We start from the raw sequence: 17974 nt of genomic DNA, 5'->3' as shown, positions 1-17974 counted from the left end.
TACTCAGCTCCAACTCAATGCAAGAATCCTTCTATAACTTTTATAATAATCAGAACCAGTCTAAATACCCTGATAGGGACTTTAAGACCAGAGAGCTTATTCATTCAGTATAAAGTGGTTACCTACCTAGTTATTCCACTAGTGGGAAAGTTTATTCTTGCTCAGCTTTTATATATCTCATATTTCAACATTTATTTTGGTTTGCTTTAAGTTTCACTTCTAGCATTTAGTAGTTGTGTCACTTTGAGCAAACTGCCTCACCAATCTGAGTCTTAAGTATTTTTTATCTATAAAATACCGAATCAATGAGATTGTAGATCTCTAACATCCTACCTAACATTCTGTGTTTTTTAAAATCTTTTCTACATCTAGCAAAAACCTAAAAAGTCAACTTTATATTCTGTCTTTGGACCTCTGACTACTTGCATCTTACACCCCCCTTCCAGAGGGCAGAAGGAATGGATTCTTTGTGTTCTGTTGGGACGTGTTTCCAATTTTCTTTCTCTGTCTTTCTATAGCAGTAGAGTTTCAGCCTTACAAAAATTCAGACACACTTTTCCATCTCTTTCCATTTGTTTGCATACTGCCTACATACAATATGTTTGCAAAATTTTTTAGAAAGTTCTTAAAAGTAAACTTTTTTGTCCCTTGGAGAAACTGTGTTTAACTCTGCCTAGGAGAACAGGCAACTCAGCTTGCTACAATTGCCTCAAAGACTTTTAGAAGCTTTTTTTCACTGCTAATTAGCTGTGAATGTTTTGTTTATTTGGTTTCTGACAGAGCCCCAGCAAGCAGAAGCAAAGGGGCTAGAAAGGAAGGGCCCTGACTGTACAGCGGGTGACCTCCAGGCTCGTCTACAGTTGTAATATCCATGGGAGAAGCTTCTTGGGAGGGAGGATGCCTCCATTTACAGATGGTTCTGTAAAGTAGAATTTTCCCTTTACTCTCTTAGGCAGCTTTTATTTTATTTTTTAAAGCAAAAGCCACAGCACTGTGGAGAAGATTCCTCTATTTTCTCAGACACTACTCTTAAGCAACCTACAAATCCTGATAGTGGTGTTGCTATGCATGCTGGAAATTTCCTACAGTAATTTTTAGTCTGACTGTATTCACAAAAGATCAGCTTGGTAGTGAGAAAAGATGGGGCTGGGACTAAACAATGGGAAAAACATACAACTTCAGGCAATGTACACATAAGGGAATTTTATATTTTACAAATTATGTAACTAAGAAAAGTAACACAGCAGGTAGAGAGAAACTTGAATGTTGAATTCCCACAGAATCAAACAAACTATTAAGCACATAAATTCTGAATACCTAAGATCTGTTTCATCTCCGAAAGTATAGAGAACTATGAACAGACCATGATTTAGACTGGTAATCACTTAGGATATATGGCACTTACTGATTTTATATATGAGAAATTGGTGGTATTACCAATCTAAATTATTATGGGCCCAAATATATGAGACTCCAACGCAGATAGGCAGTGACAAAAATAAACTAAGTTATAAGAGTTAAACTGAAAATACGCACATAGTATATTTCAATATTGTTTGCTACTTTTATTGTTATGAATATCAAAAAATATTCAAGAAGGGCATTTTGGAGGCCAGAAAAATTTCTTGGGATTATAGGTTGAAATTAGCCAACAGAGAAGACTTGTTTAGTCAAATTGCAAGAGAATGTATATTCCCTTTGAAACTACCATGAGAACAGAAACAGACTAGTAAGATATAAGTATCACTAGGGCTAAACTTTTAATGTTAAAATTAAATTCTAGGGGCACCTGGGTGGCTCAGTGGGTTAAAGCCTCTGCCTTTGGCTCAGGTCATAGTCCCAGGGTCTTGGGATCGAGCCCCGCATCAGGCTCTCCGCTCAGCGGGCAGCCTGCTTCTCCTTCTCCCTCTGTCTGCCTATCTGCCTACTTGTGAACTCTGTCAAATAAGTAAATAAAATCTTTTAGTAAAAAATTAAATTTTAGGCTCAAAGTATATGATACCTCTCTTGATATAGTCCAAGTTCCTTGTTATATTCTAGTTCACATTCCATGTCTTCTGATCATTCCACTTGCTTTCTGCACTAAACATATTTTCTCAAGTTTTCCTAACTTCTCTGCATATAGTCATGCATTTAATCTTCTCTCATTGCTCTATACACAGGCAAACCTTCCTTCTACTCATCAATTTACAAACACTCTACATTTCTTTGGTTTCTCATCTTTCTACTTGTCTGCATATGTGAGTACATGAATGATGTGAAATATACATTTTACAAAATACATACACCTCTACTTGGATATTTTCTAATCTGGGAAATGTTTGATATCTACTTAACATTATCAAATACTTTATATGTACCAAGTATAATAGTTGTTAGTTTTCTGATCTTACTCTCACCTATCAATTCTTACAATTTTCCCATTATCTTTTTCAGAACAAAGGAAAGGGGAAAAAAAAACAACAACCCAGAGCTGGAGGTAATAAGGACCTTCTTGAAAAGCAAAGGAAGCTGTCAAAGATATACTTTTATCTCTATCCAGTCTGATCACAGAACAACTTTGGGTCTTTTCTGCCCACTATGCACTATAACTTTTCCACTAGTAATATTATGTATGTGTCTTTGACAGATGTGTGGGATGGAAATACTTTGCTGTCTAATCAATAAACTTTATTCTGTCTAAATGGCCTTTATAGATTCCCCATATCAGATTTACCTATTAGAGTATAAATTCCTGAATGGTTATATACAGAGTTTGGAGAGTTGGAATATTGGCTTAGAAGACAGTAATGGGCTATGTGATATCTTCTTTTTTTAATAAAAAGCAGTTGTATAATGTTTTTCTTAGGTCTCTTTCAACCTCAACCCAGAATGACTGTATGGGAATTACTGTATCTATGAAATTATTTTTGCATACTACCCTGTACACAAAGTGGGCACTCCACTGTCAATGGTCTAGTCATATTTCAAGACTCAATTCAAGTGACTCTTCTTTGTAGTTTTCTTTGGTCTCGGTATATAGAGACAATCTTATTGTCTGATCATCTACAGAAGTCTTTTATTTATATTACATATGTGAAGCTTATATACCATACTGTATTACAATTATTTTAATTCATGTATTATAATCTCTACATGACATAAGGTCCCAGAAGGCATATTCATCTCCATGGCCCCTTAAGAGTGCCTTGTTCTGACATGTTTAATAAATTTTTACTGAATTGTCTAACCTATTTATCTAAATCTATAACTTAAAAGAAGCTTTACATATCAAATACTGATGTAAATATTGTAATGTGTAATTTTTTGTGGGAGGGATAGAAAATAATTTAGATAAATTAATTAGGGATCTTAGCTGCCCAGTAATAAACAGTGAACTTAGGAGCATAACTGAACCAGAACTGCCAGTTTTCCAACTCCCACTGGATAACCATTCATGTATATGAAGTACAATAAAGGAATGGGTATTTAGAGGAAGAATAGGAGGAAAGAAGTTCGAGATGAACAGCTGTTGATATGATAAGGAGAAATTTAAGTATGGATCTGGCTAGTGTAAAGGCCATTTGCTAGAAGTCTCTGAGTCTCCCTTTGGACCCTCCTTCTTATCCAATAGCTCTAAACAGAATCCTTGCAGACCAGTTTTAATGAATTTCACGGAAGTCAAGGGATTCACAGATATCTCTTAACTGATATCTGCTTAACTAACTTATTGCATGATTATAGGAGCTGGATGTGTCGATTAATACTTGTTATTGTAATTATATGATTCAATTTAAGTATTATATAAAAAAGGTGAAAAGTAAGTAAGAAAAAGAGAGTTGTTTCTATGAATACCAAGTAGATGCTTTGGGAAGCTCAATAAAAGAGTTGCTGAAAATGCTGTTAACTAGATATAAGTCTGTCAATTATGAAAGACAGGGGAAATAATAAAAATCTATAAGGATTATATAATTATATTGCTTTGCAAGAGTCGAGTTTAACTCTTCTTTAAGAAATCAAGTGGAAGTTTGCCCCTAAAGAAACCAAGATTATAGATGCAGTATACACAAGGAAAAACAAAACAATGGCACTATATCACAGGAGTGGTGAATAAATGTAAAGTACATGCTTAAAACAGTTGACGTCCTCTGTATTTTTTTTAAAATTTTTTTTAATATATACTTAGAGCTCTAGTAGGGCTCTTTTTTGACTATTGCACCAATTAACCAACCCAGACTGCTTTGGGTAAGGAGGGCTTCTCAATTTCGTAAGTATCTTATTTAAGACCTCATCTCATCAAAGCTTTAGTATTGTGGGTAAGGCATATGTACTCACATTATACAATTTTACGGGTGATAAATTAATGCAAAGTTTACAGTAGATCGAAGAAAAAAAAGAAAACATCTAATCCTAACAGCAACTACTCAGTACTGCTTTGCTCAAGCTGTTTATCAATCTGCAATACTTTCACTTTCACAGTTTGTATCAGTCTACTGTATTACATTATTTTGTTAGTGAATGTGAAAAAAAAAAGTATCTTATGTCCCCAAAGCAGAATTAAAATACCATGTATTTGCTTTAAAAAAGGAGAATTGTCTTATTTTTATTCTTGGAATGAATTTATCAGAAAGAAAAAATTAGAACAAAATTTAAAGGTGAGATTTACAAAGATTTTAAAAACCTAATGCCTAGCATCTCAAAACTGAAAGCAACAGGTATCCCCAAGTAAGTAAAAACTTTAAAATGCAAACTGATCCTACAGTTTAAGAAAGCAGAGTTTCTAAAGAGATTACAATTTTTTTGTAAAATTCCTAATTTCTGTGACTATAAAAAAAAAGTATGGTGAGGCAACACCATCTGTTAGCTCTAGATACCATGGGGAGATAATTAAAATAATAACTTATAAATCAAAGCCCTCTTAATATATTGGCTCTGTTTTTATGACTCACTCTGCATACTAACCAGGAAATGTTAATTTTACCAAGTAAATGTTTCAAATGGCTTAGTTTAAAATTACAAAGAAATGTTTCAACTAACATTTTGTGTGATATTCTATTTACTCTGCCTCATGACTATAAAATCATCTACACTCTGGTTTGCTTATTTCAGATTCTAAAGCAAAAAACCCCCCAAACCAAAATCCACACTTAAAAAAACATGAAAATATATGTCCTAAAATATTTTTTGGTCACATCCTCTCATACACATATTGGTATGGTAAATATACTTTACCTCTCTCTTATTAAGACACATACATAGCATATAAGGATTTTGGGTTTTTATTCAAATAAGTAAGATAATATGTTAAGCAACTTATAATCAAAAGCTTTTAAATTATCCAAATACTGTAATTTTCTCTATTAGCTATAAACAAAATATATAATTCTGTAAGCAAGAACTATTAAGATGAACTATTTTGATGGAAGATAGGTAAATAATTTCGCAAAGTTTAGAAAGAAACACACTAGCAATTTTAATTTCATTTTCCCCTCTAATATAAAATTTTTATTGTAAAAGGAAGAAAGAGAATAAAATGCAGAAGTTGGAATGATTCATTTCCTTAAATGATTAGGAAGAACAGTTCTGATATGTGAAAAGAAGTGGGTAGGACCAGGTAGAAATTATCTGGCTCTCTCTTTTTTTTTTTTCCCTACACATTTTCTGAAATGAAGTACTTCCTCCCCAAAATTAAAACTTAACCTCAAAATTTGTACACCCAAAACTATTATTATTACATATACTTTTAAATGTTATGTTTATGTGTTGGGAATTTTCTAACCAGATGTAATAATTAAAATTAGCAAAGCAATAATTTAATAAAATCTACATTGGTATGCTGAATATTGAAAAAATAAGAGAATTACCATAATGGTATGATACAGATCCACATTCTATTGTTTGATCAAGACCGACTAGCAACAGAAACTGAGTACCAATATAAGATAAAATATCTCCTCTTCAAGTCACAAATAAAATGGAAAGCAACGTATGTTTTTGCATAATTATACAAATGTTCATGTAAAGTGTTTTTTTTTTTTTTTTTTTTAAATACTGTCTTCTTAAATGCATTACAATAATAGGTGACTGGCTATTTTGAGTCCTGTTCTTATTTCCTGGATATGCCTTAAATGTTGACAGTGAATTAAATTTTTATTGCTCTTGTATCTGTCTTAATGATAGTATTTTTTTCTTTTTTCTGATGTTTTGGAATTCTAAGGTGTTCTAAAAGCAATGTAAGAGACAGTTACAGGAAAAGATACCTAAATAATTTTAGAACTATTCTAAATAGATTTACACTTCTATCAATTCAATCACCATTATAAAGCATCCACTGTATATCAGCACTCAGATAGCAGACATGGGCACAAATTATTTCATGAATAATTAAAATGAAAGCATCTAATATTATATGAGAGAGGTATGCTTTACCTGGATTAGATGAGGCAATGCTTTTAGTGTAAGGCAAAACCAAATTCCCAGCTTGCATGGAAGCAAATCATGCCACTGTGGTTTTGTCAGTAATCTAAAGGAAAAACACAAAAACAAAAACAAAGAAGCAAAATATAGAAAGAATGTTGGGAGACAAATATTTTTATAAAGATCATGAATTCTTTCATGAATTATGAAATGAATACCTGTTTCAACAAAAGTACAAGGAAATTTTTCAATGTAATACTTATGACCGTTATCACTACATTTGATATAGCCTATCATGAAGTACATTAGTACTTACACATAAGTGCATTAGTACATATAGCAACTAAGAGAATTTAGGCAAGATTTGGGGGAAGGAGACTCCTAGACAAGTTATAAAGCTGAAGAAACAAAAGCCCTCTTTCTAACCTGGACTTTTCATCAGTTCTGCAAAATGAATTCTTAAACCTTATGATTACTTCAGCCATAAAAGACTAAGCATCATCAGAGTGTTCCCAAGTGCTGACAACCAGATATGAAGACTGTAGTATAAACAAACCAATACATAAAAATTAATGTCATTTGCAGTTCACTGAAGCATTACTCACTGATGTCATCAGAACAGAAGACAGGCAGAATAGTCTCTGATCTCCATCTCACATTGATCCAGTTCCTGCCCTGCTGTGTGAACTATTTAAACCTTTTATTTCTTTTTATGAATCGATATTAGAAATGGTATCTTTTTGAGTGTACTGCATATCACGGCCTTTCTACATATTGTCACTTCTGAGCTAAACACTAAAGTGATAGATTTTTTTTTTCTAGGAATACTTTATTTCTAAAGTTCAGTATAAAAATTTCACAATGACAAGAATTTGGGAGTTTGATTATTTAAACATATATTTACACTTTCCAAGAGAAAAATCCTGTGGAACTTTTGCCTACGATTAGGATTTGTCTCATAAACTATGGCACAGTACTAATCTTTCAAAAAACCTATTACAGATGTAAGTATTACATATCTGAAATGAATATATATATATATTAAGTTGAATCATATCAAAGACAGTTTAAAAGTTTCAAATTACAAAATATTTTTATATGCTCCCACCTTTCATTTTTTTCTGAAGCACCAAGTTTTGATACATCCACACTCTTGCTGCCTGTCTTTTTTTTCTTTTCTCTTTTTTTTCTACTAAGCAGTTCATCCTTAATGTGGAAAGAATTATGGTTACAGGTTATCATTAACATGTACTCTTCAAATGTTATCAAGAGTCTTCTGTGAAGGGTAAACATTATAGAAGAACATTTATGCAAATGTATGTAGGGTCCAACATGATTAAGTAAAATCATCAATCTTTAACAATAACTGTTGCCATGGCATCCAGTTCTTAAACACACATGAAGTTCAGCACTGTCAGTCATGTGTATCTCCATAGCAATCAAAGTTTTCTAAGAGGAGAAAGCATTCAACTTACTTTTTCTCATTCATCCAACTTTAATAATGTCACTTCAAAAAGAATGAGTAAACAGATGCAAATTTATGAATACTGATAAATATGTTTGATTATCTTTAGCAAATAAAAGTTCAGAGCTGAATAAACTATGTAATGGTATGTTAAAATAAGAAAAGTATAATTTTTTCATCAACTGATCTCTGAAATTATAAAATTATACTCACTTTAAGTCATATATTTAAAACCTTTAAAGTAAACATTCTTTATATAAAAGGCTATAACACAAAAATTTCTAAAAATGCTTTTTACATAAAAAATATTTCTGTTTGGAAGGTGACAAGAAAGAAAACCTTTTAACTTTCAGCTCGATATTCGGGCCTTCACAAAATTTTATGACAAACTCAAACGCCACATTTTTTAAAAAGAAGATTTTTTTCTTGTGTCATGGGTTCTTCTTTACTTAGAAACACATTGAACAGTAAATACTGAGTATCAAACTTTTAGGATAAGAAGTATATATAGAAAACTTGAAATTTCTATCAGTTGAAAAATAAAATGTCTGAAATTCCATGTAAAATTAAGGAGGCTAGATCATTTGATTTATTACCAATACTTACCAGTTGTTTTTCCAGGTAGATTGACCAAACCACAGCATAATGACCCACCGTGAGAATAATGAACAAAAGTAATGCCAGCTCAGCATTGCTCATTTTTCTCACCCGCCTGTAGTAGAATACAGGCTGTCGCCAATCTGGAAGTCCATTGATCAGAATATCATCATACCTACAGTAGCAAATACAACAGTTTTTCATGGGGAGTTTAAAATAAAAGCAAAAAAAATTAATTCATGCCTATACTTAAGAATAGGAAAGAGAAAATAATTTTCTCCAAAATATATAAAACTTATGTAGATTATTAGCATTACAATGGCCTATAAATTCAAAACACTGCGTATAGTACAGTCACAGACAACCCTCAAAAAGATACACAATAATATACTGTGGATACCAGACCTGTGTTTTACAGCACCCCAATGACGGTGACTTCTGGAATGACATCTAAACTAACGAGACATATAGTCTACTTCTCTATCATAGTCTGCAGTAAAGACCCTACCACAGAAGTCAGCAACAAAAGGAAAGATCTTAACAGAATAAAAATCAAGATAAGAGGCTCTTTGTTACCATGAATTATATATTAATTGAACCAAATTCAGGATGAATTTTCTAGTCTGTGCTATTATTTCCAACCCTGTACTATAGTTTAAGGTTGAAATATTTATATATACTATTTTATCAAAGCTTCTTCATGATTAGAAGCCTATGAGTACCTTTTAATTTTGTATTGCTCAAATTCCTTTAAAGAATAAAGTTTCCAAATTAAAAAGAGATGGGAAACAACCAGTGTTTATGTCAGATTTCTCAATAAAACTGTTTATTTGTAACCATTTAAGTGGCAATTTCCTCATTTTTGGCTTTGCTGGAAGCTTTTCTAGTAATACGTTTTAAATCAGCTTTCTTTAGAATAAAATTTCAACTGAATTGAAGTTTACCTGTCAGACCACTACGAAGATAAATATTTTTAAGGTTAAAAATCAGGAGTAACATTTATGATTGTAAAACTCAAAATGGTCACACACAAACACTGTATGTTCAAAACACACAACCTGTTAATCTTAATTGAACACAACTCATTAAATATTCTAATCACACTATTTCTCGAATTAAATCTTCACTGAAAGGCCTAATTTGGTGCAACACATTGACCAAAATATTTTAATTAAAAATATTCTGAGTTACTCGCAGGCCTAATTACAGGAATAGAAATAGGGCCTATATTGTCAGGCAGGTCAGTAGAACTCAGTAGTAGGTTTTTCTCAAGTAAATTGACCGATCTAGGAATAATAGCGCAGCTGCTAAACTGCCAGTCTTGACATGTAAATCAATTTAAATGCAACAACTGCAGTAGCTACTTTGATAGTTATTAAATTGATACCTTGGAGATATGCTTAAAAAAAATAAGCACAGGATTTATTATAGGCAACTTCTTTTTTTAGTAGAAAAATATTGGTTACAAATTTGAAATATATTTTATTAGCAAATCTGGAAAGCCTAACATTTAGATCAACTTAGATTATTAATAATAATGGCAGATCAGAATAACCAGTGTTCAAAGCAGAAGACATTAATTAGTACTAAACTCTTAAAAGGCAATGTGTAGTGTACAATAGTGTACAAATTAAAATATGGTTGTGTAGTAGCCGGACGACAAAATTGATGTTAAATGTTCTCCTTTTAAATACACAGAGCAATTCTTGAACACTATAATATCAAGATAAAATAATAAGATTTCATCAAAAACTATCATTCCTGCCCTCAAAAGTTTGTTTAAATTTATCTTTGTATAAATTGACTCAGTTTAAATTAGAAATGGATTGACAAAAAGGTTTCAGGATCACATTTGAATGAAGGCCAATGAATGTTAAATCCTGAATTTATTCTAAATCTATATTCTACTCCAGATTTGTTCATAGAAATAGAAGTGAATATAAAAATCACTATTTTCAGCTTATCTGTCCCATGAATTAACTTCATGTAAAGTGGTTATTAACAAAGAACATCTAAGGAAATGGTGACAATTCCCTAAGAGCATTAATAAGTATTAAATTTGTTTTAGATCTAAACTGTATTGGAAGAAAACATAACTCATAGCTATGAATCTTATCCCACATATTTTAATCACTATCATTGTTAAAATGCTATGTATGTATTAATAGCTACATTTTTCTACCCCACATACAAGTTGTGTTTAGTGTACAGCCAAATTCAAGACAGTAAAACCTCATGTACTGAACACATTAAATAGAACCAGATATTTACTAAGCTATATTTGCCACTCTAAACAACAGTCTCCAAGGATTAAGCTTAGAATCAATGCTCTATTGATTTTACTATCAATGAACATTATGGCTCATACGACTGGCCATTTAAGGGAAGATAGCTTCTATTATAGTTCACTTTTTAAGAATATATGCTGTTAAAGATAAATCACTGCTTTCCTGAAACACTGAAAAATAAAGATATTTCTTAAAATATACCGAGACTATATTTATAATTATTTAAGAAAAAAATGTGTTGACAACTCATAAAATTTAAAACATCACTGTGTTTTGCTTTTTCTATATTTAACACATAACACTGATAAAATATTCTGTAATTCAGCTTGTACAAACTGCTCTGAATAACCTGTTAAAACCAGATTAAGAATATGCACATTATCATTATAAGAAAATACAAAAGTAAATATGTTTGATGAAAATATTACTAATGCAAAAAATGATATGGAGTCATAAAGGCTAATATCTTGGAAATTAAAACACTGATTAACCAATACCACATTCAACATATGATTTAATATATGTTTACTTTGATTTTCTTAAAATGTACCTGATAAACATAAAATAATGGTTATGTAATCATTAGTAAATTTGATTCTACAATCTCAATTTGTCAAATATATTTAGCCTAATATAAACATTGGAAAGCCATTAAATCTAAAAATGTTTAAATTACCAACAGAAAAAATGTTATGTAAATATAAAATATTCTCATATTTTGAAATGTAAAACAGTTACTATGAAACTAAAATAGAAAACATATGTTATGAAAACAAATACTTAAATAATTCTAGCATGTGCCTAAACTGGGAATTTCCCATCATACAAAATTTGAAATTTTAGTTTAAAAAACAATAACAACAATGACCATCTAGGTCACATTTTGGACCCAAGGGTAAAAATTACCTACACAAAGATCATAAACAGGAAACACATCTAAATTAATCGATCTGACTCTCCTTTAAAAATGTATACATATGCAAAAACTTGTGGAATATAGCACTTTCTCTATTCCATATAACAGGTATCTTATATATTCTGATTAGAGAAGGTACTAAGATAGATTTCTTACTCTCAGGTTAGTGTATATTTTTCTTCAGACACATCTATAATCAAATTTAGAATAATGAGGTAATGGATTTGTAAATGTTTAGCATACTGAGGCTGAGATAACTACACTTTTTGCTGAATTTGTAAGCAAAACATGATTGAATTTAGTAAACTAAAAAAAAATCCAACTTTTACAAATAAAGTACCTTAAAATAGACCAAAAATCTCCCCAAAATTTAAAGTTGCACAACTGGGTTAGCAAAATAATATTGGTTAAAAATGTATAATAGATTTTAAATAAAAGTGATATACTAATATTACTAAAGCATAATCTAGTGTGTATATGTAATGACTAGTATCTACTTGGTACTTTTTTCAGCTAACGCTCACGGCACTTGCACAGAAATTTATGTCAGACTATAGCTGAGCTGCTTTTCCCCAAATTAAACAAGTACCTGGGAGTTGAGAAAAGGCTATTATGCCTTCCTTACACTAGCCACACAAACTTGTTAGTTGCATACTATAGTCTATGTTTCGGGCTGAAAAAAAAAGGCTTAGAAATTTATTCACAATCTCACTCCTAAGAATTTATTCAAGAGAAATCGAGAAAAAAAAATCTGTTCAAAGACTTAAACGTGAGTATTCATAGCAGCATTGCTCATCGTAGCCCCAAAGTGGAAACAACCTAAATGTCTATCACTTGGTGAATAGATAAACAAAAGTTGTATATGATATGGAATATTACTCAGCAATAAAAAAGAATTATCTACTGGTATATGCTACAATGTAGATGTGCCCCCCAAAGAGTGTCACAGAAAGAAGCCAGATGCAAAAGAGTACACATTACATGATTTCATTAATAGGAGATGCCCAGAAAAGAAATTTATAAACACAGAAAGGAGATCAGTGATTACTTGGGTCTGGGAGTAGAGTGGGGATTGCCTGCAAACAGGCCTCAGGGAATGTTTGGAGGTGATGGAAATGTTCTAAAACTGGGTTGTGGTGTCTGCACAGCTCTGTAAATCTAGTAAAAATCATTGACTTGAACACTTAAAATAGGTGACTTCTATGTATGCAAGTTATACCTAAGGAAAGCAGTTTAAAAATAAAATTTGCTTTTCCTTAAAAAAAAAAAAAGTTATCTAGTTTATTTTATCTACGTCATTGCTATTCTCTTTCCTACCAAAATTAAAGAATGCACCTGATTTCAGTGAAAACACAATTCCTCATAAGGGAAATAAATAAAGAAACATATATGACAATTTTCAAAACTGCAAATTCTTGGGAGGTTACACATTTAAAAGTACTTATTTAATGAATATTTATAATAAATAATTCTGATACCAAAGAGCATTTTTTAATACCAGCATAAGACAATATTCCTTTAGAAGATAAAAATGACTGCTGGATTTTTCTTCCTAAAGGAATTAGAAACATTAGATAATTGTCTGGAGAGGTCCATTTCTCCTATATGTTTAAATACACATAGGTCACCTGGCCTCAGGCGTAAGCTTTAGAGAAGTGATTCTCAGCTTGATTAGTTAAGATTTTTGCCTCAAGGAAAACCAGTTACCAAAGAGTTACTTGTGCCTCAAGGGGTATAAATAGTACAGCTGTTTGTGTAACTGTCAGATTCATTTTTTTCTACTAACACTGTAAAAACATTGCAAAGGGAACAAATCCCCCCAAAAATGTTAGATGCATCTATGTCAATGAAGAAACATTTTATACAGAAGAAGTGATTGTTCTGTAAAGATATAAATGATTTTTTCAGGAACTGAAAGAAATTGTTACAAAGTTAACTGACTTTAAGGTAACAACAAACAAAAAGACAAAATCCGATGCCAAAGACATAGGGAGACTAAATAAAGCTATCTTTACAGACACATTCTTGATGTGTGAAATAAAACTAGGGGCTCAGGGAGAGAAAGCAACTAGAAAATATGCACAGAATGACCAACACTTCTTTCAACACACTTCTAGGACTCTTTCAACACTATGGATTATCTCAAACCAGAGGAATGTCTGCTATGGTATCTGGACCAATGCCAGCCCTTGTTATAAAGCAAGAACACTTACAGAGGATATCTTGAGTCCTTGCTTTGCAATCTGACAAACTGAGGCATTCAAATTAAAGAGTTAAGATGAGAAGCAAGAGTAGTAGCTAACATTTTAGGATATAGAATAATTCCAGATAATACATTCAAAGAATTTTTTTTTTTTTAAAGAAAAGATTAGTCTACACTAGCCTGGAATAGAAAATATCAGCCTGTATCACGCACTATTGTTTTGTGAAATTTCTGCTTCAAGTGTGTGTATGTGCACCTGTGTTCTGAGGCATGATGCAAAATATGCTGCCCCCCGCAATATACTTACTGTGGGTCTGACTTAAGAAACTTGGAAGCCTAATGCAATAGTGTCAATGCATTCCACACATTCTGAAGGAGCAAAGGAAAGGGGCCTTTCTGCAATCTCCTCTTACGTCACTGGCACTATAAACTATGTATAAATTTATTACTACTCTTCTGAAAGGGCCGCAGAGAAGTCTCGAAGTGAGGGGGCTGTCTTCCCTCCGCAGTTTAACTTAAATGCAGAATCACCAGAGCAGAGTAAGGGAAGGGAAGGAGGCAAAAGAAATAGGAAAGAGAAAGAAGCACTTTTCTTCCATACCTATTTTCTACAGACTTATACAAGTCTGTTCTCTTACTCACAAATAACAGATTTATTTTGAGAGTGAGAAAACACCAAGAAATTGTGATAACATGAGTATCACTAACAGCCTAATTCCAAAACATTTAAGGAATGGGGGGAGGGGGAAGACCACCAAGCACAATTAGGAGCTATTACTGATAAATCAAAAATGACTGGGCATTTGTTTGAAGTCAAGTGGTATCTGTAAGTCCCACAGCATAGACACTCATGTTAAATCATATCTAATGGAGCTATGACTTGGTAACATTATGACTCACGATCCTGAAGTGTACAAGTACTGAATCAACCTAGTGAATATTTTCAATAGAAATTAACTCTGCTCTAAACATAGGAAGAAACAAAAATAAAATACTAACTTATAATAAATGTCTAGTAAGACAATTCTTTCCTTTACAAACTAAGACATCAAACTGTAACATCTTAATTCAAAAGCAGAAATGAACACTCACCTCTGCCTTCGTTCATCATCCTTTAAAACTTCATAAATGGCCACCAACTAAAATAAAAGCATTACTTTAAAATAAAAATACTCTCAGCTATAAGAAATCACTTAGGAAGGTGAACACACTATAATGCACAAGCAGAAAACCCTATGTGCTCATAAATACGATGAACAGATATAATCTGAATTTTCTGTAACATTTTCTATTTTTAGTAGAACCTTAAGAGGTTAAAAAATGCTTGATACCAAAATACATCTTTGTGAAAGATGCAAAAGTAATAATTATGTTAAAATGTGCTTTTAAAAAGCAAAAGCTGTAATTTAGACAAGAAAATTATGACAATTATGACCCTCCAAGAATTTAGAGATTCTAATATAAAAAATGATGGTGATATTTTGTAAAAAATTGAGTGAACATGGCATTCTATTTCTAAACTACGACCCCATTTTCAAACAGAATTATTTTACATATAAGTTACTATTTTTATTAGAAAATAGTTATTTATAATTTGTTATAAAATATATATAATAACAGTACACTTCACTTACTTGTCTAAACTGAGTTTCTGCGTTTTCATCTTTATTCTTGTCTGGATGCAAAGTCAGTGAAAGCTTACGATATGCTTTTCTAATGTCTGCAGATGAAGCATCCTGGGGGTGGTAGGGGGAGGGGAAAAACACAAAGCAAACATTGTCAGAAAAAGAAATTCCCAGAACCTTGTTAAGATCTGAGAAGACAGCCAACCAAGTGCAGGACCCCGGGCAATGTAATTTGAGCAATCAGTCTAACAACCAGGCTATGCAACTAGCCTGACCCACATGACTGAACAATTATTCAATCTAATTTGGCTCTCCTCTTAACTTTTCATTACCATACAGTCATTTAAAGAAGACAGTGTTTGGCAAAACTTTTCAAACACTTGCCTTCCTAAAATTAACCAATAAATCTTTTTCAGTAATTAAGAGATCAAAAAGAAACAAATTAAAAATTAATACATCCATGTGCCTTCAAAGAAGATCTTTATTTATTTAGAATCTTAAAGCCAATTTCTGAATCCCACGCTTACCATATGTGGTTTCTTCATTGTTATTTATATTGAATTTACCATCGAGCCACAACCTATGGAATCTCAATTTCCCATGTCAGAAGTACACGTATTTGAAGGCAGTTACATTTGTATTTATCCAAGATAACTGTAATTAGAAGTAGTTGTATGTATTGTACTTAATATTTTTTTAGTACTTCCAAGGGTGTTTTCAATGGTGTCCAGTTTCCATGGTCTAGCTGTTAGTAATAAATTTGCCCACTACTATTAATATAGTACAAACATTTAAAAAGTCACAATAATTCAGAAGGAATATGTTGGATTAAGTGGATGTTAAAATTACATTCTATATAATCCTGTGTGTATAGATAAACTCAGAAAACATGGTTTTACATGGTCAGTATAAAAGACATAATGATAAAAAAAGAACACGATTTAAAACTGGGTTTAAAACTATCTCCACTGAGTTTAAAAATTATTCTAATAACTAGCATATTCATAGTGGTACAAAATGGTAACAAAATTGTTTATTAAATTGTATTTTGTTTATAGCTGAAAATTTAGTAACTCCTAAAACTACTTTACTTGAAAAAGTTCAAATGCCTAAAAAAACCAAACCAAACCAAAACAAACAAAAATCTTTGTCCCTGGGACTAAATAGTTGTTAAAGAAATAGAGCTGGAGAGAAGTAAAGTGAGATTATAATCTGTCTGTCAAGCTTTCCTTTATGAACCATTATTTTCATTATCAATTTTCTGGGGCTTACTGCTCCAGGGTGTCACTCTTGTGAAAAATCTCAACTTAGGTGTGAATATTTTTGTGCCTTACAGAGGACTGAGAAGATATAAAGTTAGCAGAGTAACTTTTGAAGATATTACAGTTAAAATTTTCATTCTAATTTGCTAAATAGAATTGATGTGTTCCAAATTCTTAATAGGTAACATGCAATAGAAAAGGATGATTATTTACTGAAAATTTGTGATGGAGATTTTGTTGAGCGAAGAGGTCAAGTGTCAAATGAATAACTGTTCTCTAACTGGGACTTTAATTTTGGATTTTATTGAATTAGGACTGTATCATAGAAAAATTCCCAAAGTAGATTTCTTATAAAATAAAGCTTACATGTTTTATTGTGTTACAAAATCAATGCATGCTCATTATGGAACACCTAGGACTTACTTAAAAATAAAAATAACTTATAGTCCCCTCCTTCCAGTCTTGCCATGCTGATTCTAATTCTCCATTTTTCTGCCACAATATGTGCTCTAAATATAAATGTAGCCAGATGGCTCTCCTATTTCAAACCCTTCAGTAACTCCCAAGTGCCTTCATCATCTGTCTTTTCCAATCTTTTTAGCTTTATCTCCCACTATCTTGGCCCATCTTCCTGGTCTCCCAGATCATTACATATTAGGATGCTGTTCCCCAACCTCATGTTTTTGTTTTGCACCCAGCTGTAGGTACAGACGATTCTCTCCTAACTAAAGAATGAGTGCCTCGGCCTACACACAGTATTGTCTGACTTTTTCCTCTTGAGAATCTGCCCAGTACAGTTATTTCACCAATTAGCTCCACCCTAAGTGGACAGAACAGAAAAACTTGAGGATTTCCCTACCTAAAAGCCATGCTCTAGATAAGCTTCACTTTGAACTATTACTTATTTAATATTAGTAAATTATTCTAAGAATCTTATTTCCTTATAACAAAGCTATGAACTAACTACAGTTATTAGGCCCATTTTCTGATAAGATAAGTGAGACAGAGAGAGGTTAAGTAACTTGCTCAAGTTCCTGCTATTGGTAAACCGATGAAAACAGAACTCAAACCCCAAAAGTGTTTTATCAGAACCAGAGACTCCTATGTCAGCTCGGTAGATCAGCTAGTAGATTTGAACTGAGTCACTTCACAAGAGGCTACAGCTTTGGGAAGGCAGTGAAAATAATTGTTACATTCATAGCGATCTGATAAACCATATGGA

The 17974-nt window shown here is 32.1% G+C and overlaps 1 protein-coding gene across 1 annotated transcript in view; it reads right to left on the bottom strand.

Moving 5' to 3' along the window:
- Nucleotides 1-17974, bottom strand: part of DNAJC1 (DnaJ heat shock protein family (Hsp40) member C1) — a 224913-nt gene that overhangs the window by 139652 nt on the left and 67287 nt on the right. Inside the window, exons 2-6 of the mRNA XM_059404194.1 lie at nucleotides 15500-15601; nucleotides 14958-15004; nucleotides 8468-8633; nucleotides 7505-7602; nucleotides 6409-6502 (exon numbers count right to left, since the gene is read on the bottom strand). Coding sequence (XP_059260177.1) covers nucleotides 6409-6502; nucleotides 7505-7602; nucleotides 8468-8633; nucleotides 14958-15004; nucleotides 15500-15601 — 507 coding nt within the window. The remainder of the gene's footprint in view (nucleotides 1-6408; nucleotides 6503-7504; nucleotides 7603-8467; nucleotides 8634-14957; nucleotides 15005-15499; nucleotides 15602-17974) is intronic.

This window comes from Mustela nigripes, chromosome 6 (assembly GCF_022355385.1).
Source record: "Mustela nigripes isolate SB6536 chromosome 6, MUSNIG.SB6536, whole genome shotgun sequence".
NCBI lineage: Eukaryota > Metazoa > Chordata > Mammalia > Carnivora > Mustelidae > Mustela > Mustela nigripes.
Note: the sequence above shows the minus strand (reverse complement) of the source record. Positions and strands in the feature narration are given on the sequence as shown.